The following is a 22,996-nucleotide window of genomic DNA, read 5'->3' as shown; positions in this document are numbered from 1 at the left end:
CTTGGGTTATGTCGAGGAAGTAAAGATTGAGTCTCAGGAAGAGAACCAGGGGGTTGAGATTTGCGAGGAGGAGGGTATATTTCTCCCCTTGCCACCGCCGCTAATTTCCGCCGTTCTATTTCAACTTCAGTAGGATGGTCTTGTTTTTGTGGCGGCTCGGCGCCGGAAGGAACGCTCTCCAGACTTGAAGACATAGGAAGCTTTATAAAATCATATTCCATTTTATCGGGTTCCATTTTTCCCCTTCACCACCAGCTGCTGAATTCTCGACCAAATGAATAGAATCTCTGTGGTCGGAACAGAAAGCGATTCTCCGCATGAACTTGAGCTCTGGAGAGGTTCAGAAGGAGAGTGGAGGTGAGTGAAAATGGTAATTGTCAGGCTGACAACCTTCCCCGCATTGAAAGGCTCCCTCAGCCTCGCTTCCATGGACACGTCACCATGCCTTATCCATGCTTGTATTTATTACTTTCTGAGGAGACGGCAAGGTAGTTGTATCAAACTAGAAATGGGAAACAATGTGGCCATAAAGGATACATTCCTTATTCGTCGACCGGCCCCGAACGCACGGTGCGGTTGATAAACTAAGTAGGCTTCTGTTCAAGGATTCCTTTAAGAGGCTAAAATGAAAATCAGGACTTTTTGGTGGCCTTCATTTTGTTAGCGTCAATGAATCTCCACTCCTAAAAAGGTGCCTAGTAACGAAAATAGAATATAGCCGGATTATAGTCAACTAGGTTATAGGTCACCTTAGCATAATCCACGGCCGAGCGGCGAATACGGGCTGCAGTGCGAATTTTCGCCGCAAATTATCATACCTTGAACCTTTTCAACCACCAGCGTCATTAATTAGGGTATATACTAGTTGAATTATATAGCTATTTATTAGGGCAACTTCTTCTAATCTGGTACACAACTATCTTGCATCTTGATTACATAGTCCCCTGGTAATATTTCTTCCATCAGATCTTCCAATCCAAATTTGTGCTTATCTTATCCATACTTAAAAAGAGCTCTTTACAGTAGAATCAATCCTTCACACTTTTCACGGTGGGAGAAATATATACCAAGCTGGAAAGAGGACACTTGAAGGAGCATGTCTCTGTACTCTGTATGTGTAGTTATACACTGCTGTTCAGCTTTATAACATGCTCCTATTTTGTAGTTGCAAACATATTGCGTGAACTAGAAGTGACTAAAGAGTCAGAAGGCCATAGCTGCATCGTTACTTTCCGCATCTACGTCCCATAGAAAGGAGGGGAAATGAAACCATCTTTGTTTAGTAAGATACTGAGGTCTGCCACTAACTATCCGTGTGGTGCAATTCCGCCGCCGGAAGAATCTCGGCGGAAGTGTATCATCCCGATTCCGATGTCTTGGCGCCGGCGGGCACGAAGGGGCGGACTTGTTACTGTTTTGGGCTGACCCCGAGCCGAGGTATGTTCAACATCTTCCCAACACATCCATGATTGGTTGAATTGGCAGTTTCGCTGGGATTTTTCTAGAATTCAAGATCACTAATCGGATAAGATATGGGTCAAGGAAAATTCACATCATTGAGGATATCTTCTTTCCTCTTCTCCCTTGCTCTTCTGTCTGTGTTCTGCGCATTTTCATATTGAAGTGGAATCGGCGGAGGGAGTAATACAACAATGGAATCCATATTATCATTAGCCAGCTCGCTCTGGCAGTCTCTCTCCTTCTGGAAAGCCCTTGCTATCGCGTTCGCATTGCTAAATCTCAAAACCCTGCCTTTCGTGTGGCATGTAAGATACTCACCCTCCTCTTGTTTCTGCGTATACTAAAAACAACCAGATCCGCGTCTACCGCTACTTCTTCCAACATGGCTACCTCATGACCCCCGCCGTCGAGCAATCGCCAAAGCCCAGCAGCGACATCCTAAAACCGAAAAGCATCTTCACCCGCGCCCCAATCATGGAAATCGACATGAATATGCACAAGTCAAACTCGACATACTTCTCCGATCTGGACGTCTCCCGAACAGCCCTCATGTGTTCCCTGGTAATGAAGGGCTCCGCATTCCTCGAGAAGCGCCTCCAGAAGCAAGGCAAGCGCGGCCCACTCCACTTCGTTCTTGGCGGTGTCTACACGAGCTTCAAGCGCGAGATTCCAGCCTACATGAAGTACGAGGTTCAGTCGCATATCGCCTCCTATGATGAGAAGTGGATATATATTGTTACCTATTTCTTGCAGCCGCGCAAGGGAAAAAAGGCGTCGGCCGATACGGAGGAAGTTCGAAGGAAGAGGCTGCTTGCTGTTTCGATCAGCAAGTATGTGCTCAAGAAGGGCAGGTACACTGTTCCTCCTAATGATGCGTTTGAGGCGGCTGGGTATAGGCCTTTGAATGCGCCTGCGGGGAATGGTGCTGCTAATGGCACTACGAGCCAGAATGGATCGATCACTCAGCGCAAAGAGGTCAAGTCTGGCCGCGCTTGGGATGACAACAGTGAGTGTGAACAATTGCTGCAGGAGATTCGCAAAGGGAAGGAAATGGTTCAACCGTTTGTGGACCAGGAGGAGAGGCTGTTAGATGATTACATGGAGAAGATGAAACTCCCTGCTTTTGCATAGACTGCGATCAACGGTCGAGATACACTGGGCGTTGAATATATATGTCCTTAGGACAGGATGTTATAGACATGTACCATATTTTTTTGCATTAGATATAGATTTTCCTCTAATGTGTATAAAGGTAAAACTTGATAGCAATTACATCCTTGGAAGTGCAGCTATGAAAGATATCAAGAAGGCGACCAGGGTTCCTGGCCTGTGAAAAGAACTCCAGCCTACAGAAAGAGGCGTCCCTGAAAGCATTACAAAAGGAACACATTGAAATTTTAGCATACGTAGGGAACACTAAATAACTTTGATAACAAATACCATGGTATTGATATCGAGTCACCATATATTAGGATATTAATCATTAAATTATGGATATTATCAGGTCACTCATATAGTATGGATATCGAATCCCTAGCGTTGAATCTTGAATTGTCATGTAGGAGGGATATTGAATCCCACTATACATATATATATTACAAATATGTTGTACCATTAGTGGGTTCCCCCATATGTCTTTCTATATGTAGATAACTACGTAAATTCTGTATTATTATTGAGATCATGCTTGAGAAAACTGACCAACATCCCATTCCATGTTCCTGAATACATCCAATGAAGCTCCAGCAGCATTCCCTGCTCCCTGTATACTTGGAAGTTTGCTTGAGAGTCATGTAGAACGCCTGATAGGAGTCTCGCACACACCTGATTTCCCGGTGAATAATTCACTGCAGCTGCTACATGGGCTCTGTTTCTGCTTGTGGTCAAATAATGCTTTGACAGGCTGACAAACAGGCCAGCTACTGAGCTACATCAAGACATACAGCTACAAAATTCTGCTATGCACACTTCTGCAAGTCCATACTCCTGATCGCTGCTGTCTCTACTGTCCTGGTGGAAAGCGCAGCATGGCTGGGAAAGCATAGACTCCTTCGTTTGCTCATGCTTGTGGTGCAGCCACACCCGTCTGACGGGCAACCATGGCAACATGCTATTGCAAACTACCGCCTCTTAGATGAGATTGAAATTGCTCAGTTGCTGGTGGACTGTGGGGCGAGTGTGAGTTCAACGATCGATGGATCCAGGGTGTAACTAACGCCGCTGCATTTTGCAGTTGCTCAGGTTCAATCAGTGCATTGTCTTATTTGCAATTGAGAAGTCTGTATTTATGGATCTCTCATACATTGAAATGCTTTGTTGACACTGGCGAATGGGCTATCTTTAGTAAGATTTATTTATATCAGTCTCTGTCCAGCAGCTATACTATATATTTATACATTGAACCCACCCGCAGGCTGCGCCTCTCACAGATTTTACCCATTGTCTCAGCCTCCACTTCCTCCAGTGAGACCGCCTGGAAAACTCAGCCATCAGATCCACCCCCGAAGCGATGGCGTCTCTCTGTTCTTTGCTCGGCGGAACATACTCTTGGCCGTAATAAGTTTCGCAGAGCTTCACTGCGTCGTCGGCGTCCTGTTTTCGTTTTCTGAGAGAGGAACGCATGCTTGAGCAGTGGACCTTGCAGGCAAGAAGGTCCAATGGGTCCAGAAAAGGCAGATGGCCTATGTCCACGTCTTCCAGCGTCATTGCCTGCGCAGGTAGGTACGGTGGCTGTCATCAATCACGTTAGTCTGACTTGATCGATCTGACCAGGGCACGCAAATGTACCAAATATTCTGGAATAATGTCCACCTGCACAAAGTACGAATATTTGGGCTTCCGTTTGTGCTTAAGCTCATCCGTAGGTTTGTACTTGAAAAATAGAGGCTCTGCGCGCCCCTTGAACAAACCTGAGACAGGGAGACCAGCTCCTTGCGCATCAATTGGTAGTCAATGGGACGGTCAGGTCTGAAGAGCAAAACATCCACATCCTGCACCAGGATGCATGCTCTCGTCAGCACGAGTTGGTAGATCTGGTTCTTCAGTCCCACTCACATAGGTTCGCCGGTAGCCTGTCAAATAATTTTGGACTGCCATCCCACCGACAATTGCAACCTTAGCTCCCTGCAGTTCTGGCATTGCCTGGAGACACTGAATGAGCGTCTCTGCTGCAGTTTTGAGTGCGGCATCACGGAGATCGTCAGGCAAGCAAGTTATGTTCATCTTGAGAGTTGTTGGTTTTCGGATACTGGTTGTAAAGGAAGTCGCAGAGATTGATGAAACGAAGTTGATACTGACTGAGCCTGTGAAGCAGGCAATGGACCGGTTATTTATGGTCATCATCTGGTTTAAGAACCACTGCATCTTGCAATAGATGTTCATCTTGAAATAAGGTTAAGGATATACATGGAGCAGCCGATACACAAAGATCTTTTCTTTTTAATCCTTTATTAACATCACATGGAGTATACAGTTTATCTTTGTTATAGCAGACATGGGGGTAGTGTTGTGAGACCCCCTGATACAAGATATTATTAACTGAAAGCATTCATTATGCCACAATCACTGGAATTAGTCTCAGATGAAACTTCTCCTAACATCACAGAACAAGGTATGGCAACATTATTGATTGACTTAAATAATAAGCAAGCTGAACATACATATACTCAGAATATAGCAATCAGCAACAATAAGTAAATGAGTAAAGGACAAACAAGAAACAGCTGCAAAGCCCACCCATTGTTCCATCGCACATTCTGCTCCTCTTTCACCTCTTCTTCTTTCTTCCTCATCTGCTCTTCCTCCTCCTTCTTCTTTTTCCTCTGCTCTTCCTCCTCTTCTCACTGTTTAAGCTCCTCACGCCATCCAGGCGGCATCCTATGCGCCGACGGCCAGGGACTTTTTTCGGGCACCTCGCCCGACTTCCTCATCTCCTCCCCAAATATGTCCTCGGCATCCCCATGCGCTCTTTCCCATGTGGGTTCGAGCAGAATTTTGAACCAGCTTCGAGTACGAGGCGGAAGGTCCCTCAGTTCGAAGAGGCGGTGCTTCTCCAGTACTGTCAGCATGTCCCACAGCAAATAACGCCAGTGGCTCCCTCTGAAAGTCTCTTCTGGGAAATTGTCCCGGAAGAACAGGAGGGTCAGCATCTCAGCGTAGCGCGCTGGCGAGGGGATCTTGACCGGATAATTCGCGTCAACAACGCGGCCTAGAGAGAATCCCCTGTGGACTTCTGGAAGACGCTCATCATTGATCGTCCAGTAGTCTGGGTCGTTCACGGGAGGTGGGCCGAGTGGGATTTCGGGCGCTCCCCACAGCATCTCGGACTTCTTGTAAGTTCCAGCGTATACCATTTGCGGGGATTTGGACCATATTGCTCGGGTTTGTAGTAATTCAAGGGACCAAGGTCTATAATATTGAAGTGCGCGTAGGGAATTCCATGGATAGACTTGGGCCAGTCGAAGCCGCAATACTTCCCCAGCTGGCAGGGAGGAAGTCCGGCTTCCACCAGGAGGTCGCCTGCTTTGTCGATATGTTCATCGGGGATGATGAAGTAGACGCCCTGTTGTTGTCTGGTGGTTAGCTCCTCCAACTGTAGTTGTGGTGCCACTTCCGTCAAGCTATGTAGTGCCGCGTCCTGCACTACTTTGCCCCCCATGTTTGCAATGTGTCCCCACCATCGATGAGTATAGGAAGAAGCTCAAGGCTCATAGAAATTTTGTAAGTGCTGCAGCTCTGATGATACCCTCGGCATTGGGATCTGAATCTCGGCAACCTGGTGCGGCGCATCTCAATTGCACAGAGCAATGGACAGCGCTGATGGACTCGGCGAGTATCTGGGTCTACTCCAATCTGTGGAGGGGATTCTATCACTTCATATATATTGTATGTGAAGCCTTGCAAAGTCCTTCTTCAAGCGGCTCGATTATCGTGAGACAACCTGGATGCTCGTCTTGCATACGCCTGCAACTAAATCCATCGTCTTACGGAACGAGAGGAGTCTTCCCTTCTCTTTTTACGGCGCCCCTGTGCGGTCTTTTCGTTACCAGAGTCGGCGTCCGGAGGGATTCTAGCCGCTTCACCATACATGGAGACACGAGTGGTGCTGGCATATACAATGTCTCATATGCCATTAGGATTGAGCCACTACACAAAAAGGTTTCCCCGTGGGTGAACTTCTTTGCACTCCCGTATGCACCTATTTTGAGTCTTCACAGACAGTATTGCAATGTCCACACCGAATCTCAAACCTATCCAACAATGACGCTTTTGTGTCCGACGCTCGCTGTCCCAGTGCTGCAGCGCTAGCTATTAGGAGGATTAGTGTATCCGTGCTCTATCTAGCCCAAGCCGAACATGAGTGTCTCTCTTTCTTCGACCGCCATCCCAGTGTTCTGGGTGATCATGTACGATATTGGCTTTTGCGTGTAGTTTATCTTGCTCACGGAGACCTAGATAGAAAACTGCTGTGCTTGGATGAAGTCCGCCCGCTACCATGTCTCTGGCTAAGTACCAGTTGACAAACTGGCTGCATTCTCACAATTGCCCACTTCCAGTATTACTTCTCATCGTATTCTAGTTCCTCCCTCGCGAATCCGCGGGCATATAGCTTGGAGGAAGTGATTACTATCGGCGGGGCACAAGCTCTAGAGATGAGCTTCACGGTCTTTTTCCAGTGTATATAATTCGTCTGGACCTTGAGCCATCGAAGCCGTTTGCGGATCATCAAGCGCAGATATGACACACTCGTATGCCCGAGATCTTCTTACAATGACTATTCCTGGGAGTTTCTTCCAATGTGATCAAACTGTGAAGTTTAGATCATCAGTGTCAATTGACAGTGCCGATACAGAATGTATCGATTGACTCTCAGCCCATATCCTCACTTTCGGGTCTTGTGCTGAATGTCACTCACTGGCTCTTTGACTTGAATAGTATCAGAGTGCTCCTCTTGGAAGAAAGAAAGTGATCAGTGTAAATCCTACCACGGGTAGCCCGAATCCTTGCGTTGTTTTGACAAAGCGGCCTGAGACCTCTTCTTTTCGGCATGTGAGGTTTTTGAAAGACATATCTTCATTCGTTCCTCAGTTGTGTTTCCCTCTCTCTTTAACATGACTGAACAAAGAACATAATGCATTGTCTAAGATGTTTCATTGTCGACTCTCTGTCTCTGGACTGTTGACCTTCATAATGTGCTTGCAAAAGACTTATAAGAAACTCCCTTTCTCTCCAATGGCTTTGTTCTGTAGAGAAACATCTCACTTCACCATGGGTCCGTCAGAGACTGCCTTTCACAATGGCCTTCATAACTGTGAATATTGTCTCTCTCACTTGGTTCACTTGGTGTCTCTTTGTTCCTCTGCTGGATTCAAATATCGCGAAAAATCCTAGACTACAGCTTCGTCAACACCATCAACTACACCAAGTTGAAGCAACACATCTCGCCCCTTACACAGACTTCCCAACCAACGCTTCAACACAATGTACGGACTCCTTGCCTTTATCACATTACCTTGGGTAATCGCTCACCCTCGGCTGTTTATGATAGCAGCAGCAGGAGCCGCATACTTCATGCAATCGAGCGGCCGGACCCTTCACGACATACACACGGAAATAGCCTCCCGGGTAGCTGGCATTCTACCCGCAGACCTTCGAAGAGATGACGTTCTCTACGACCGAATGACGGTAATTTTTCTCCATCTGTTCGTCTTCCGGTATTTCCGTCTTATCGTCCATCTCATCTCCTTCTGGCTCTTCTACCATCCTACCCCTGTCCCCAGAAACCCTACCCTATTCCCGTCTGACTGCACAATCATCCTCCCCACCGTTGACCCCGAGAACAGAGACTTTGGAGAGTGTATCACCTCATGCCTTCGGAACAATCCAGGTGCAATCATCATTGTTACTGTTGGAGACCAACTGACGAAACTGACCAAAGACATTATCGCCCCCTACAAGCGGAGATTCCCGAATACCGAAATCTCCGTCAAGACTGCCGACGAAGCGAACAAGCGCCGACAGGTCGCGCACGGCCTTCGATACGTGAAGACCAAGATCACGGTCCTGCTCGACGACCACGTCTTCTGGCCCACGGAACGCTTCCTCCCGGCCATCCTTGCGCCGTTCGAAGACCCGAAGGTTGGCATCGTCGGAACGAACAAGCGGGTCCGCCGTACGGACACGGGATTCAACATCAGATCATTCTGGAATATGCTTGGTGCGCTATACCTGGAACGACACAACTTTGAGATCCGTGCCACTAACGCGATTGATAATGGCGTATTTGTCGTTTCTGGCCGCACATCTGCGCATCGGTCTGAGATCCTCAAAGATCCCGAGTTCATCGCCGGATTCACGAACGAGAGATTCTTCTTCGGGTTGTTTGGTCCCCTGAACGCCGACGATGACAACTTCATCACCCGCTGGGATGTCCGACACGGTTGGAAGGTCAAGATCCAGTACTGCCCCGACGCAATGATCGAGACGACGCTAGGTACGTATCCCAAGTTCCTCTCTCAGTGCTTGCGCTGGGTCAGAACCACCTGGCGCAGTAACTCGGCCAGCTTGTTCACTGACAGAACCGTCTGGTATACCCAGCCCTGGTGTGTGTACGCTGTGTACTGGACCTCGTTCGTCAATTTTGCCCTGTTCTACGACGGTGCGTTGGCGTATACCCTGCTCAAAAGCCCGCTCGGAACCGCTGATAACCTGAGATATCTCGCGGCCTGGATCTTTTGCACGAAGATGGTCAAACTAACGCCGTACTTTCTCCGCGAGCCTCAGGATCTCGCCATGCTGCCGGGCTATTTTGTCTTTGCCTACTTCCACAGCTTTATCAAGCTGTATGCCGGGTTGACCTTCTGGGAGACTAACTGGGGAGGCAGGAACCTGTCGGCCATCAATAACCAACTTGGTGGCGGCGACGGTGATGATGACGATGCCGACGACAGCAGCGACGATAGCGTCGACGGCGGCGTGCAGCTTCCGCCTACGCCGCCTTCATCGCGCCGGAGAAAGACAGCCGGTAGTTCCAGCTCGGGCAGTGGAGCGGATGACGGATCTAACGCGGGTAGGACGATCAATCGTGCAGGTAATGCTTCGGGATCTAATCGCGTACAGTCTAGGACTTCTACCGTCGGCACGAAGGCACCACGGAAAACGCAGGCTCAACCGATGACTAGATTGCCATCCTCAAGCACATCGAGCACATCGAGCAGCACCTCGTCACGATGGCAGCGGTGTCCCGGTTGTCGGAAGTTGCATTCTGATTCTGGTAGTGTGTGCCAAGTCAAGGACGTATGGGGCCGATAACCAGGCCCTGGCAGGAAGCTGGTGAGTTCATTGAATCCACTTTTACCCGGAAAATGGCGCGATCTTGCGTTATTGTTGCCTTTTAGCATGGAGTTACAGGAGGTTTGCATGATAGATAAACTTGATATTTCAGCTTTTTCTTTAACCTGCACCAGCAATTGAGTGTAGCCCTGCGATATAGAACGTAGATTACTCAGCCCAGGCATCTACAGGAAGATACCTTCGAAACTTCCCTCTACCAGAGACGATAGGCATGGTAATCGGCGAGAGGGCCCAGTTTATTTGGGACTGTGAAGCTAGGTGAGGAACAATATGGCCGCGCTAACCAGAAAGAGTTTGTAAACAGACTTGAAGAACTTAGGAAATGGAACCAACCCGGTGGGAATTCCGCACAACTCAAGCAGGGCATGAGAAATCAATCCAGATCGGCATCGATATCATCTCATCTCTCTGCATTTAGCCGGGATTGAGCTGCAATATCATCCTCCAGGTAGTTTTGCCACCAATCACGGCGGATATCCGTGATAGCAGCAATGCACACCCCATGCGGAGGCATTTAGTCTGCGGGGAACTCCGTATTTCTCCAGCAGCTAATTTGGAGACAGCTTAGGCCGCAGATACCGCAACTTTCTCCTCGTGGATCAGGCCAGCACCGGACAGACGGACCGGAAGCCGTGAAGGTTCGCGATATGGGTGATCTCATCGAGTCAATTCCCGGCGGAGTGATTGATCCGTTGCATATATACGCTGCAGTCTCTCCTGCTATAATGCAATGGCGAGGATCGAGCTATCACCATCATGAAATACTGGCTACAACAGCTAGGGCTAGCGGCCCTCTGTGCCACGAGTGTCGGGGCAGCCACCGCCAAACATGCCTACGAGTTCAAATCCGTTGCGATCACTGGAGGAGGTTACATCACTGGCATCGTGGGCCACCCGACTGAAAAGGATCTGCTATACGCCCGCACCGACATCGGTGGCACCTATCGCTGGGAGCAGGGGCTGAACAAATGGATTCCACTCACCGATTTTATTGGCCCCGAGGACGACAACCTGCTCGGGACGGAAAGCGTGGCTATGGATCCGACTGATCCCAACCGCTTATATCTAGCGCAGGGCCGGTACCTGAGTTCTAATAACTCTGCGTTTTTCGTGTCTGATGATCGGGGAGCGACCTTTACGCGATACACTGCGCCCTTCGCGATGGGCTCGAATGAGATGGGTCGGAATAATGGCGAGAGACTCGCGGTTAACCCGTTCAAGCCGAATGAGCTGTGGATGGGAACTCGCAACGCTGGATTGATGAAGAGTATTGATCGCGCGAAGACGTGGACGAATGTGACTAATTTCCCTGATGCCGCGGCCAATGGGATTGGAATCACGTTTGTTATCTTCGATCCGCAGCATGAAGGGACTATCTACGTGGGCGCTTTCATTCCCGGCGGATTGTACTATACGACCAACGGAGGAAAGACATGGAAGTCTATTCCAGGGCAGCCAATGCAATGGGATCCGTCGTTGCTGGTCTATCCCAACGAGACGCAGCCGCAGAGCGCAGGGCCCCAGCCGATGAAGGCGGTATTGGCGTCTAATGGGGCGTTGTACGTCACCTATGCCGATTACCCTGGACCATGGGGAGTGTCCTATGGCGCGGTGCATGTCTACAACACGACAGCATCCACCTGGATGGACATAACACCTAACCGCAACAACACCTCACCTGCGCCATATACCCCCCAGGCATTCCCGGCAGGCGGATACTGCGGTCTCAGTGTCGCAGCCAACGACCCAGATACCGTCGTCGTGGTCTCCCTGGACCGCGACCCGGGCCCAGCGCTGGATAGCATGTACCTCTCCCGCGACGGAGGCAGGAGCTGGAAGGACGTCTCGCAGCTCTCCACCCCGCCAGGTAGTGGAGGGTACTGGGGCCACCCGATCGCCGAAGCAGCACTCGCCAACGGAACGACGGTCCCCTGGCTGAGCTTCAACTGGGGCCCTGAGTGGGGCGGATACGGCGCGCCGTCTCCCGTCAAGGGTTTGACCAAGTTCGGTTGGTGGATAACAGCCGTGCTCATCGACCCGAGAAACCCTGACCATGTCCTATATGGAACCGGAGCAACGATCTGGGCGACTGATACCATAGCCCACGCGGATAAGAATTCAGCACCGGAATGGTACATCCAGGCACAAGGGATCGAGGAGACCGTTACGCTGGCGATGATCAGTCCCCGGAAGGGAGCGCATCTCCTCAGCGGAGCGGGTGATATCAACGGGTTCCGGCACGATGATCTCGATACGCCGCAACCGATGTTTGGCCTCCCTGTGTTCTCAAACCTGAATACCCTTGACTGGGCGGGGCAGCGGCCTGAGGTTATTGTCCGCGGAGGACCATGCGGACATCAGTATCCGGATGGATGCGGCCAGGCGGCTTATTCGACGGATGGAGGAAGCGAGTGGACCAAGTTCCACACTTGCATCGCCGGTGTTAACACCAGTTCAAGCAACCCAGGCGTTATGACTATCGATGCCTCTGGAAAGTACGTCGTCTGGACATCGGCCATGTACGTCTACTCGCCGACCCTGCAGGCCGTGACCCCGTCAACAAACGGTTCCGGGCCGTATGCCTCGAACGACTGGGGCAAGACCTGGACATCGCCTCGCGGCCTGACGGTGCAGACGCCATACATTAGCGCTGATCGCGTACAGCCGAAGACATTCTACGCCTTCTCCGGCGGAGTTTGGTACGTCAGCACAGACGGCGGCCTCTCATATGATGCGGTTAATGCAACAAAGCTGGGATTGCCATCGTACCCCGGCGCCGTCCCCGTCGTGAACGTCGACAGGGCAGGCGAGATCTGGCTAGCCCTTGGTAGCAACGGAGTCTACCATACTACCGACTTTGGGAAGAGCTGGAAACGCATCACACACGCCGGAACAGCCGCCGACATGATCACCGTGGGTGCAGCAGCTCCTGGGTCTAAGCAGCCGGCACTGTTTATTAGAGGCTCGTCTGGTGATCCGGAGAAGAGTGCTTATGGGATCTATCGGTCAGATGATAACGGGTCCACATGGGACCGGGTTGATGATGATACACATCGTTATGGAGGGTTCAATCTCATCCAGGGAGACCCTCGAGTGTATGGGCGGGTGTACCTGGGTACAGGCGGTCGTGGTCTTCTCTACGCAGATATTGTCCCGCAGCGATCAGACAAGCAGGGGAATGTACCAGGGACAGGGGGTATTTGATTAGCCATGCTAGACATTGCTCTAAATCATTGGAGACCACTCTGATGACACATTTCTGTAGGTAAAAGCATGACCAGGGCATAGCCCGCACTAAGTACAGGCCCAACTGCATATAAATCTGTCATCAAACAGACAGGGAGTGAAGGAGACCGGCCATATTGAACCAACAAAGTAGGTATTATTCCCGAGGATACAAGAGCAGAGCCTATCAATGTCCACTAAATTGCTCATCTGGCTGGTTATATGTGCGCTCTGCACGAGGAGGAGCTGACATCCACAGGCCAATACCTACTCCAACTATGCTGTCAAAGACATCTGGCCCATTACGCGTAATTGTTTATCCAGCTGCGTCTGTGGTTTTGCGTGCGAGCAAGCCTTCCTTTGGCTGATCATGAGGTATCCTAGCAAGGCACATGTAAGACCTTCATCATCTTCTGTATCGTCTTGCTCCATATCAGAGTCTAGCGGCGGCCATCTCCTTCTTAGTCTCTTTGCTTTTCGGCGTGGGACCATTCATTGGGTGCTGGGGCAAGTTCCTGTCAGCCGTTAAATCCACTACACCTGAAAGGTGTCTAGACGACAATTTCTAGCGTAGTAGAAATGATAGGCATTTTCTGGTTGACAGTTTGTGAATTGCAGCCGGATTCCGTAATCTGGCTTCTTCCTTGTGCTGTAAAAATTCCGCATAGTGGAGGTGCCGCGTGCGTAGAACTTGTCCTCGACCATCATGTAAATATCATCTGTACCAAACCCTTCGAGACTCTTGGGTAATAGCGAGGAGTAAGGAACCGTGAATTGATACATTCTGTTTACGTATCAGTTGTGCGTCGAAAGGAGCCACTGCCGCAGAGACCTACCAACGTTCCAACACGCGACCTCGCGCGGTTGGGTCCATCGTCGCATGGATAGTTTCGAGGTGCTAATTTCCAGTCCCTGTATTATCATTTGCTGACGAACGCGTATAAAACAGCGGGCCTAAATGGTCGCACCATATTCTCCTCAGGAGCATAGGTCGAGTCCGACATATCCGTAGGTGTCTACGCCAGCCCAACACAGCTGTTAGCATCACTGCTATTATGAGAGTAAAGGAACAGTATGACGAGCAATCCAAACGTACCATGATACGACGATATTGACAGAAGATACTAAGCGTGAGGAGAGAAGAAGGAGAGTATGCACTCCGTAATGAGAGAAACATAGTGTGATGTAGTGGTAGGAGCTTGGTGCCGCCACGGAGATGGTTGGATTCCGTATCTAGGCAGCCTACTGTGCGGTGCAGTATGTTCGTCTTGCTAAGGTGTGTGTTGACAAAGCGGTAGCGTGAGTCTACGACCTGGTTCATTGAGCAAGAGGTCATTCAAGGCAGAAACCTTGAGGGAGAGGTGGCGACAGTTCGACCGTCACAGACAGGAGACAAGAAGATACAATTTGTTAGCACACTGAACTACTGACGTTCTCCAAAGACGGATATAACCGTCTGTGCGATCTCTAAAGGAGTTGGCATAGTCAACGTTGTMATGGTCCATAAGAACCAGAGTGAATGTCATTAGTTCGCTTCTTGAAGCAATAGACAGCTGACACAACAATAAGGTGTTGGCGTGGATCTCACATTTGTCTGCCGCATAAGTATCATCGAGTAGGGTGTATCGACTCGCTACATCCAAAGTCGTATGACGACTATAGTCTATCCAGTAACAGTATCGTTCAGAAATATCACCAGGGTTGAGTATCATCAGGTCTCCCTTACTCGGGACTCAAAAGTAAACTTGTGCTTAAAGAAAGACATTCAAATTAGGCCATTACTGTAGTCCAGACCAACATATGTCCTCACTACATGCCTTCCATTGATGCAATTATTCGCCCTACGAACAGTCCCGCTGAATGTTCTCAGGAACAATCCACTGAAGCATCAACAGCGAAGAAGGCAAGCATGAGCAAGGTTCTCAGCTCTCGACTTGTTTGCCTTGAATTAACACGTAGCTGAAGATCTGAAGGCCTGATAAATCACCCAAGTGTCTGTCGCCGGCCATCTTCGCCCGACGAGAACAGGCAATCCTAGTCATGACATTCAATCCTGGACACTCGTACGTGGCAAAACCCGCTCATAAGCCGACTGCTTCCCTCTCCACAGAGGTGAGCGCTTAGTATCCGGCAATTCCGAATCCTTCGTACCTACTACCATAATCCCTCAGCATGTATGTTTGGCCGAAGACGGGTACGATGGTCCACGGTTCAGGTGTAAGCTGGTCTAACGAATCATTTTTATTGACATCCCAGGGGCGAGCAGGTGACAAACAGCGTCGCGTACATATGCAGCGGTATTTATCCCTCAAGAAAGACGCACAGTAAATCTAGTATTCGAAACTTTTCTGGCAGGAAAAAGCATATTCATGCATGACGGGAACTTCCACATCATAAGTGCGGAATGCAAGATACCATCCCAAATGTCTGATGCTGAATGAACGGCAAAGGCGCAAATGAAAACCCTACTCAATCCGATTCTAATGAATCTAGACCATGAGTCTGCGCGTTATCGGGGAAATACCCTGCATATCTGACTTCCTTGATGCGTCATGGGCGGGCCTTATGTCCCGAATATGACAGAGTTATAGCATGGGAATCGAAGGTAGGTCATGAGTGGATTTGCCGTTTTACAGCTGAGATTCATTATGCATAAACTGATGAGCAGGTCATGCAGGTGACCAGATTGGCTTGCTCCGTGTACTAAACAATTACCTTGAGCATTGCGATCCATACCGGTTGTCATTCGGTTCCTCCGAGTTCAAAGCTGCAGGACATCCGCAGGGGTAACTAATGCAAAAGACTAAATCATGGGCCGTCGTTGATATCAAAATAGTGACGGGAAATCCTGCACCATGCAAGCCGACGAGTCTCTGTGCTGGTCTTTCTGTCGATCAGTACAGAGGTTCGAAGACCATCCGCCGGTCCAGGTATGCTATCAGTGATATCTGAACCAAAGAGCGATATTCCAATTTCAACCGACAAATTCTCAACTGAACCACGAGGGGCATGGAACACGTCAAATTATTAAGTCCCGAGATAGGCTGATAGGCATAACTAGCACACAGGCTCCCAATCTGATGTTTTGTCCCGCAGGTTGCTGGTGGCGCGCGCTCACCTTGTGAAGATGCGTCGGAGAAAGAAGTTAGGGCCTGAATTTCGGATGCATGGCGAAGCTGAAGATCTGCAGCCGGTTTATGAGCACAAGCCACTTTCGCACATGATAGTGGTTGCACTTCAGACGCGGAGCAATAGCCCTTGGATGATCCGCGTTGCAAAGCCGTCCTACATGGATTGGATTTGGCTTAGCCAGGACCCCTTGACGCAATCGTAGGACAGACATGAAGCCCAAAGCTGGATCGCTCACACTCAATTGGATAGTGCAACGGCCGACATGATGTTATCTTTGCACATGACAGGATCACTGCCGGGCAGTATGTGCCATGGGTCCTTAGGTATCCGATATTGTCTTATTCAAGCTTTCCACGGAATCCCATACGATCAGATTGTTGCCACTACCAGCGTAGCTGGTCCAGAATGAGGTATTTGATGACTCCAAGTGCCGTAGTCCGATTGAAGCGAGACGCACTGAACCATCCAGAAAATAACATGCATGAATTTCAACCATTCTGTTTCACCTTTCAGCAAGTGTAAATTATAAGCTTGTCAAGGCACCCTTGCTTAGCACGCAGCGCTTATGAATTCATATTCGGTCCCCAGTTCAATGTTTGACGACTGGCAAACTTGATCAGCCTTCCTTGCTATCCGCACGCAGACGCGGATGGCTCTGAGGATGCAAGGGACAAAAAGGCATGCGTGCTTGTTCGTGTTCGTCTGGTGGAGAAGAAGACTCTGTAGCTTGAACGAGAACAGGCAAATCAAATTGCTGTGATAGTTCAGGTTTGATGTCAAGGTCCTCGACTGGAATGACTTCGGTCAATATCGTTACGTTTGGGCCGAATAATCTCGAATCCATTCACCGTAGCAATGCCCTGATCACGGTATCCTTCTATGGACGTCCTTGGAACAATAATCGTCGATCCTCTCAACGAGTCCTTCAATAGATGATAATGTACAATCGACCCTGGAAAGCCTTGTAATGAACAGGATATCGTTTCTCAATTGAGCAAAGAGTACTCGTTCTCCATGGCATTAGCACTCCCATCGATAATTGTTTGCGGCTCGCAAACCCCTCCGCCCTCAAGAGAGTGCCTGCAGCGCATTCGATCAAATCTCAAAAACCCGAAGTTGAAAGAGCTTGCCAAGGCAGTGGATGACCTGCCACAGTTTTGGTCGCGTTTGGTTGAGATCAAGCCCGTCTTGAGCCAAGTCAACGACGAACCTCTGCAAAAGTTGAAAGATTGGGTTGGAGATGAGTGCTTTTTGGAAATACCAAAAGACCTGCCAAACATCCTATTAGCACCGCTCACAGTCATTACCCATCTGGTCCAATATCTCCGATTTGTGCACTCCTTGGATGCCGACGATTCCCAAGAAGACAGACATCGGCGTATTCTGCAATCCACCTGTAAAGGTGGATTCCAGGGGCTTTGCACAGGCTTTCTCAGTGCTGCCGCTCTGGCATGCTCCAGGACGGACAGAGACATATGGTGCAACGCTACCGTCGCATTGAGATTAGCCACGTGCGTGGGTGGCTACGTTGACCTGGACAGGTTGACGTTTGACAGCACAGATGTTTACGTCTGTATGATCATACATTGGGAAGATAACTGTGGAAAGGATCGAGTAACAGAAGTCCTGAAAGGGTATCCTGGGGTGCGTACTGAGACATGACGCGGCGACCCAATGTCAGGGTCAAGCTAACTGCATCCAATAGGTGTACACGTCTGTCGAGCTTGACGATAGAAACATCACCGTCACAGCCAAACAGTCCCAGGTGTCATCACTGCGGGCCGACCTGGCAGCACGAAACGCTAAGGTGACGAATATTCCCATCCACGGACGATACCATAGCATAACACACGCCGAGATTCTTCAAGATCTCCTTGAAATCTGCAACAACGACGAGTCTCTACGTTTCCCCGTCATCAACCCACCTTTGGTCCCATTGAGAAATAACACCACTGGTGACCCGATCACATCGGCGGAGAAGCTGCATGAGCTTGCCTTGCAAAGCGTGTTGACGAAGCCAGCTAACTGGTACTCAACCATGACAGAGACTATTTCCAGCTTGAAGTTGCAGCCTGAGAAAAATCATCGGCCGCTCATATTGGAGTTGGGCCTTGTGAGCTGTCTCCCACGGTCACTTACCGCATCCGCCAACCTCCAAGTTTTCTCGCCCCCGTTGACCTCGACCGTTTCGCCGAAAGAACAAAAACCATCAACGAATGATGAATATTGCTATGACTACCCCGAGCACTCTATTGCTGTCATTGGAGCTGCTTGTAAATTCACTGGTGCAGATTCTATGCAGCAATTCTGGGAACTCATTCGAACAGGAGGCACAATGGTCGATGACCTTCCCGAAGGCAGAATTGCGGTCGACAAGTCATTGCGCAAGGCACCTCGCGGAAAGCCATTGAGTGGCAACTTCCTGTCCGATGCAGGCCACTTCGACCACGGACTCTTCGGGGTATCCCCAAGGGAAGCTACGTACATGGATCCGCAACAGCGCATTGCATTACGTGTAGCATACCAGGCTGTTGAGTCATCTGAATACTTCGGGAGCGACATCAAAGACAAGAATATTGGCTGCTACGTTGGCGTCGGAGGTTCTGATTATGATCATAACGTCTGCTCTCATGCCCCAACGGCATTTTCATTCACAGGCACTGCTCGAGCCTTTGTGAGCGGCCGCATAAGTCACTACTTTGGGTGGACGGGACCATCAATGACCATTGATACTGCGTGTTCTTCGTCGGCTGTGGCTATCCATCAGGCATGTAAGGACATCAGGATGGGCGAATGCCGCATGGCCCTGGCAGGAGGAGTCAACATAATCTCCTGCCCGAATATGCAAGAAAATTTGGCGGCAGCCAGGTTTCTGAGTCCAACTGGTCCTTGCCGTCCATTCGATGCTTCTGCTGATGGCTATTGCCGTGGGGAAGGATGTGGCTTTGTCATGTTGAAGAAGTTATCATGTGCTGTGGCCGACAATGACGATATTCTAGGCGTGATTGTCGGATCGGCAGCAAATCACTGCGATGGCAACGACGCAATTACTGTCCCAACATCACACTCGCAGGTCAACCTCTATCGCAAGGCTCTGTCGCTGGCAGCCATGCAACCCAAGGACATCACCTACGTTGAGGCTCACGGCACTGGTACTCCGCGGGGAGACCCAGTCGAATGCAGAAGTATTCGACAAGTGTTTGGGGGTTCGAGACCTACGTTGCATTTCGGCTCTGTCAAAGCCAACATCGGACATACAGAAGCCGCATCAGGAATTGCAGGGCTCCTCAAAGTCCTGTTGATGATCCGAAATCAACGAATACCTCCACAGGCCAATTTCACTGCGTTGAATGCATCGATTCCGCCACTTGAACCGGACAACTTGTCGGTCCCAATTAATGAACTCGAATGGAAGGCCACTTTCCGTGCTGCGTGCATCAACAATTATGGTGCAGCGGGCAACAACGCTGCGGTGATTGTTTGCGAGCCACCTCGGCCAGATTCTAGTGCTGGCAATAATGACAGACTGTCTGGATACCCATTTTTGATAACTGGGCAGTCAGAAAGGAGTCTGAAGATGTATTGCACTGCCCTTAGTCACTGGTTAGACAATGCCCACGCCCCATTGTCAGATATCGCGTTCAATGTGGCTCGGAGGCAGAATCGGACTCTTCGACATCGAATCGCATTCGCTGCAAGTTCTCTAAGTGACTTGAGAAGCATTCTTGGACAGAAGGCGAGGCCACATGAGCAACTATCATCGCCTTCATCTAAGCCCAAGCCTGTTGTTCTGGTCTTTGCAGGCCAAACCCGGAACATTGTCTACCTGCACAAAGCTGCGTATGAAGGTTCAAGGCTGTTGCGATCACACATTGATGAGTGCGACGGGATTCTCCGCAGGATGGGCCACCGTGGCCTGATTCCATTCTTGTTTGACCAACAACCCATAGAGGATGTGGTGCTCCTTCATTGCCTGTTCTTCTCGTTGCAGTACGCTTGTGCCGCAGCTTGGCTTGGTGCGGGCTTGCCCGTCCGCCGTGTCATAGGCCATAGCATTGGCCAGTTTACTGCAATGTGTATCTCAGGAGTTACGACACTTGCCGATACTCTGAAGCTAGTTGCAGGGCGAGCCAGGCTAATCCAGCAAAAATGGGGCAAAGAAAGGGGCTGTATGCTTGCCGTTGAGGTAGACAGGCAGGGAGCTCTCGAAGTTGCCCGCTCAGTCCCAGATCATAAGATAGAGATTGCATGTTTCAATGGGGCTAGGAATCACGTCCTGGTTGGCACTGAAGTAGCCATCAACACCCTCGAAGGCAAGACATCCTGCAAGACTCGAAGGTTAAAGACTACCCACGGCTTTCATTCTGCGATGGTTGACTGCTTGCTGGATGACTATATGGCTCTGGCACGGAATATCTCATATGCGACGCCAAATATTCCAATCGAAACATGTTCCATGGGCGGTAGCTGGAAGGAGTTCACTCCCGAATTGGTTGTTCGTCATTCGCGCGAGGCGGTATATTTCTTCGATGCTATTTCTCGAGTTAACGGAGAATTAGGACCTTGTACGTGGGTTGAAGGAGGTGCCGGATCCAGAGGCATCGCACTTGTGAAGTGCGCCCTCGGGATCGAGAGCAGCTCAGGGCATTCGTTTCATCGACTACAATTGGATTCGTCAGAACCTTTGGCATCACTAACGGAAACCACGATGCAGATGTGGAATGAAGGCCTTGATGTGCAGTTTTGGCTGTATCATAACACAGAGAAGACAACCTTTGCCTCTTGTGATGTTCCTGGTTATCAATTTGACGAGACAGCATTTTGGCTTGTATATTCTGACAAAGCGGGCCAGAGCGACTCTGAGCAGGAGAGGATCTTTTCTGATGAACACAAGCCACTAGTCTATTTGCTGAAGGACGAAGGCTTCCGAGGAGAAGCGCGAAAATTGCATTTCGGAGTCAATCATGTTCATCCAGACTTCAGCAGGTACCTGAACGGCCGCGAAGTCCTTGGGGAGGTTTTGTGTCCTGTGTCAGTGTTTGTCGAGCTGGCCGCTAAAGCTGCGGCCATTTCCAGCGGCTGCGAATGCTCGATGGCGTTTGCTCATGTACAGGTTCTGGATCTGGAAATCCATAACCCGCTCGGGCACGCTCGAGGAGTCCGCGTTGGCCTCAGGCTCAAACACGTCGGACCATGCAAGTGGGGATTCTCGATCATCAGTGAAAAAGACGCCCAGAGCATATGTCACGCGACAGGAACGATTTCTCTTAAGCAGGAGCGACATGGCAAATCCGAAATGGGGTCCCAGTGGTCAGTGATCCAGCGGGTAATCGGTTACAGCCATATCCAGGATATCATTGATGACCGTTCGGCAATTTCCATGAAAGGAAGCTTAATATATAAAGTGCTGGAGAAAGTGGCCGAGTACAAGCCTTGCTATATGGGCATCAAAGCCATGACCATAAAAGACACCGCGGCAGTCGCCCAGCTGGAGATGCCGACAATTGGTCGCAACAGCTCGGAAATAGCAGTGTGCGATCCGCTCGTGATGGACCAGGTCACGTTAATCGCAGAAGTACTGGCACTGTGCAGGGATGACTGCAAGAGAGATGATGTATTCATCTGCTCTGGCCTGAATGAGTTGATCACATTCACAAGTCTCAAATCAGAGATGGGCCCATGGACTGTTTATACTCGACAAACACTGCGCGGGCCCAGGGAGCTCCTGAGTGACACATTCGTATTCGACTCAACCAGTAAGCAATTGATTGTTGCCATCCTTGGCGCGAGGTTCGTTCGGATTACCACCAGTTCCCTCGACGGAATCGTCAAGAAAGCCAGTCTCAACGGTCAGACTTCGGAGCTTTCAGTCGAGAGGGAAGCGGTATACGAACCGGCCACTGAAGCTTGCCGGCCCTCAGATGACAGCGAAGTCTCAGATATTGACCCTATACTGAGTCGCCTGCTTCATGAGATAACTGGAATTTCTCCAAGCCAGATTTCCGCCAGCACACTCCTCGTGGAAGCCGGTGTCGATTCCCTTGCCGCAACTGAGTTGGAGAATCGAATTCAAGAAGTGTTCAATCTTCACAGACCGATCTCCCTCTACGAAAGACAATTTGACGTCGGGACGCTTTGCCGAGAAATTCAGACGCAGCGAGACGACCGGCTTGCTCGAGCTTCGCGAACGACGACTGCCACAAGGAATACTTCATCCTCTCTCGGCCGTCGTACATCATCCACTGGATCACTGTCTGTCAATGCGGAGGCACGGCCTATAAGTAACAGCGATGCCGTGCTTGCCCAGCTATCAAGGATGTTGTCGGAAAGCTTCAACGTCAGGGAGAACATACTCCCTGGAACTGAGCTTCGAAGTCTGGGTCTCGACTCATTGGTCGCCGTCGAGCTCGAGTCCGACCTACAACAAGCATTTGGCTTGAAGGTGGATTTGATGCAACTAAGTTCCGAGCTTACGATGGGCGGACTTGCTCGGCTTATTTTGGCGTCAAAGTCTCAAGCGTCTCGCCACATGGCACCTCCCATGGTGGATTCTGGACAAATGACGGAACCAGAGAGCCAGACGTATCTCGGTTGACAAAAGCGTTAAAATTCTAGAAATTAGTGTAGATTTGCTCGTGCTTTGTGATGGATATTCCGGTTTGCTCTGTCAAGAGTGTGGTGGATTCTTGGAATGCAGGACCGGAAGGTGCAAGCCCTAAGATTGAGCCCTAATACCGGATTTATCTCCGGACCGCACGGCCAATCATTTGCGATTAGTGTTGTTCTGTCTATTTGCTTGGATACCTTAATGCTCTCTCTCATTCCT

The 22,996-nt window shown here is 49.9% G+C and overlaps 6 protein-coding genes across 6 annotated transcripts; 4 read left to right on the top strand and 2 right to left on the bottom strand.

Annotated features, from left to right (window-relative positions):
• Positions 1 to 1,652: 1,652 nt before the first annotated feature.
• Positions 1,653 to 2,592, top strand: Asppvi_009825 (acyl-CoA thioesterase; the record flags this gene model as incomplete). The annotated part of the gene is made up of 2 exons (XM_043305671.1): positions 1,653 to 1,766; positions 1,816 to 2,592. 2 exons carry the CDS (start codon positions 1,653 to 1,655, stop codon positions 2,590 to 2,592), a joined length of 891 nt encoding a protein of 296 aa, XP_043161606.1.
• A 1,223-nt stretch (positions 2,593 to 3,815) lies between these two features.
• Asppvi_009824 (uncharacterized protein) lies at positions 3,816 to 4,683 on the bottom strand (the record flags this gene model as incomplete). The annotated part of the gene is given in 5 exon segments (XM_043305670.1): positions 3,816 to 3,838; positions 3,858 to 4,191; positions 4,249 to 4,308; positions 4,371 to 4,451; positions 4,516 to 4,683. The coding sequence occupies 5 exon segments, from the start codon at positions 4,681 to 4,683 to the stop codon at positions 3,816 to 3,818; spliced, it is 666 nt and encodes a 221-aa protein (XP_043161605.1).
• A 617-nt stretch (positions 4,684 to 5,300) lies between these two features.
• On the bottom strand, positions 5,301 to 6,118 carry Asppvi_009823 (uncharacterized protein; the record flags this gene model as incomplete). The annotated part of the gene is made up of 2 exons (XM_043305669.1): positions 5,301 to 5,868; positions 5,934 to 6,118. The coding sequence occupies 2 exons, from the start codon at positions 6,116 to 6,118 to the stop codon at positions 5,301 to 5,303; spliced, it is 753 nt and encodes a 250-aa protein (XP_043161604.1).
• A 1,823-nt stretch (positions 6,119 to 7,941) lies between these two features.
• Positions 7,942 to 9,771, top strand: Asppvi_009822 (glycosyltransferase family 2 protein; the record flags this gene model as incomplete). Its single annotated transcript, XM_043305668.1, has 1 exon — positions 7,942 to 9,771. One exon carries the CDS (start codon positions 7,942 to 7,944, stop codon positions 9,769 to 9,771), a length of 1,830 nt encoding a protein of 609 aa, XP_043161603.1.
• A 798-nt stretch (positions 9,772 to 10,569) lies between these two features.
• Positions 10,570 to 13,017, top strand: Asppvi_009821 (putative endoglucanase; the record flags this gene model as incomplete). Its single annotated transcript, XM_043305667.1, has 1 exon — positions 10,570 to 13,017. The coding sequence occupies one exon, from the start codon at positions 10,570 to 10,572 to the stop codon at positions 13,015 to 13,017; it is 2,448 nt and encodes an 815-aa protein (XP_043161602.1).
• A 4,167-nt stretch (positions 13,018 to 17,184) lies between these two features.
• On the top strand, positions 17,185 to 22,765 carry Asppvi_009820 (non-reducing polyketide synthase spyA; the record flags this gene model as incomplete). Its single annotated transcript, XM_043305666.1, has 2 exons — positions 17,185 to 17,814; positions 17,876 to 22,765. 2 exons carry the CDS (start codon positions 17,185 to 17,187, stop codon positions 22,763 to 22,765), a joined length of 5,520 nt encoding a protein of 1,839 aa, XP_043161601.1.
• Between the last annotated feature and the right edge of the window lie 231 nt (positions 22,766 to 22,996).

This window comes from Aspergillus pseudoviridinutans, assembly GCF_018340605.1.
Source record: "Aspergillus pseudoviridinutans IFM 55266 DNA, scaffold_7, whole genome shotgun sequence".
Classification (NCBI taxonomy): Eukaryota; Fungi; Ascomycota; class Eurotiomycetes; order Eurotiales; family Aspergillaceae; genus Aspergillus; species Aspergillus pseudoviridinutans.
Note: the sequence above shows the minus strand (reverse complement) of the source record. Positions and strands in the feature narration are given on the sequence as shown.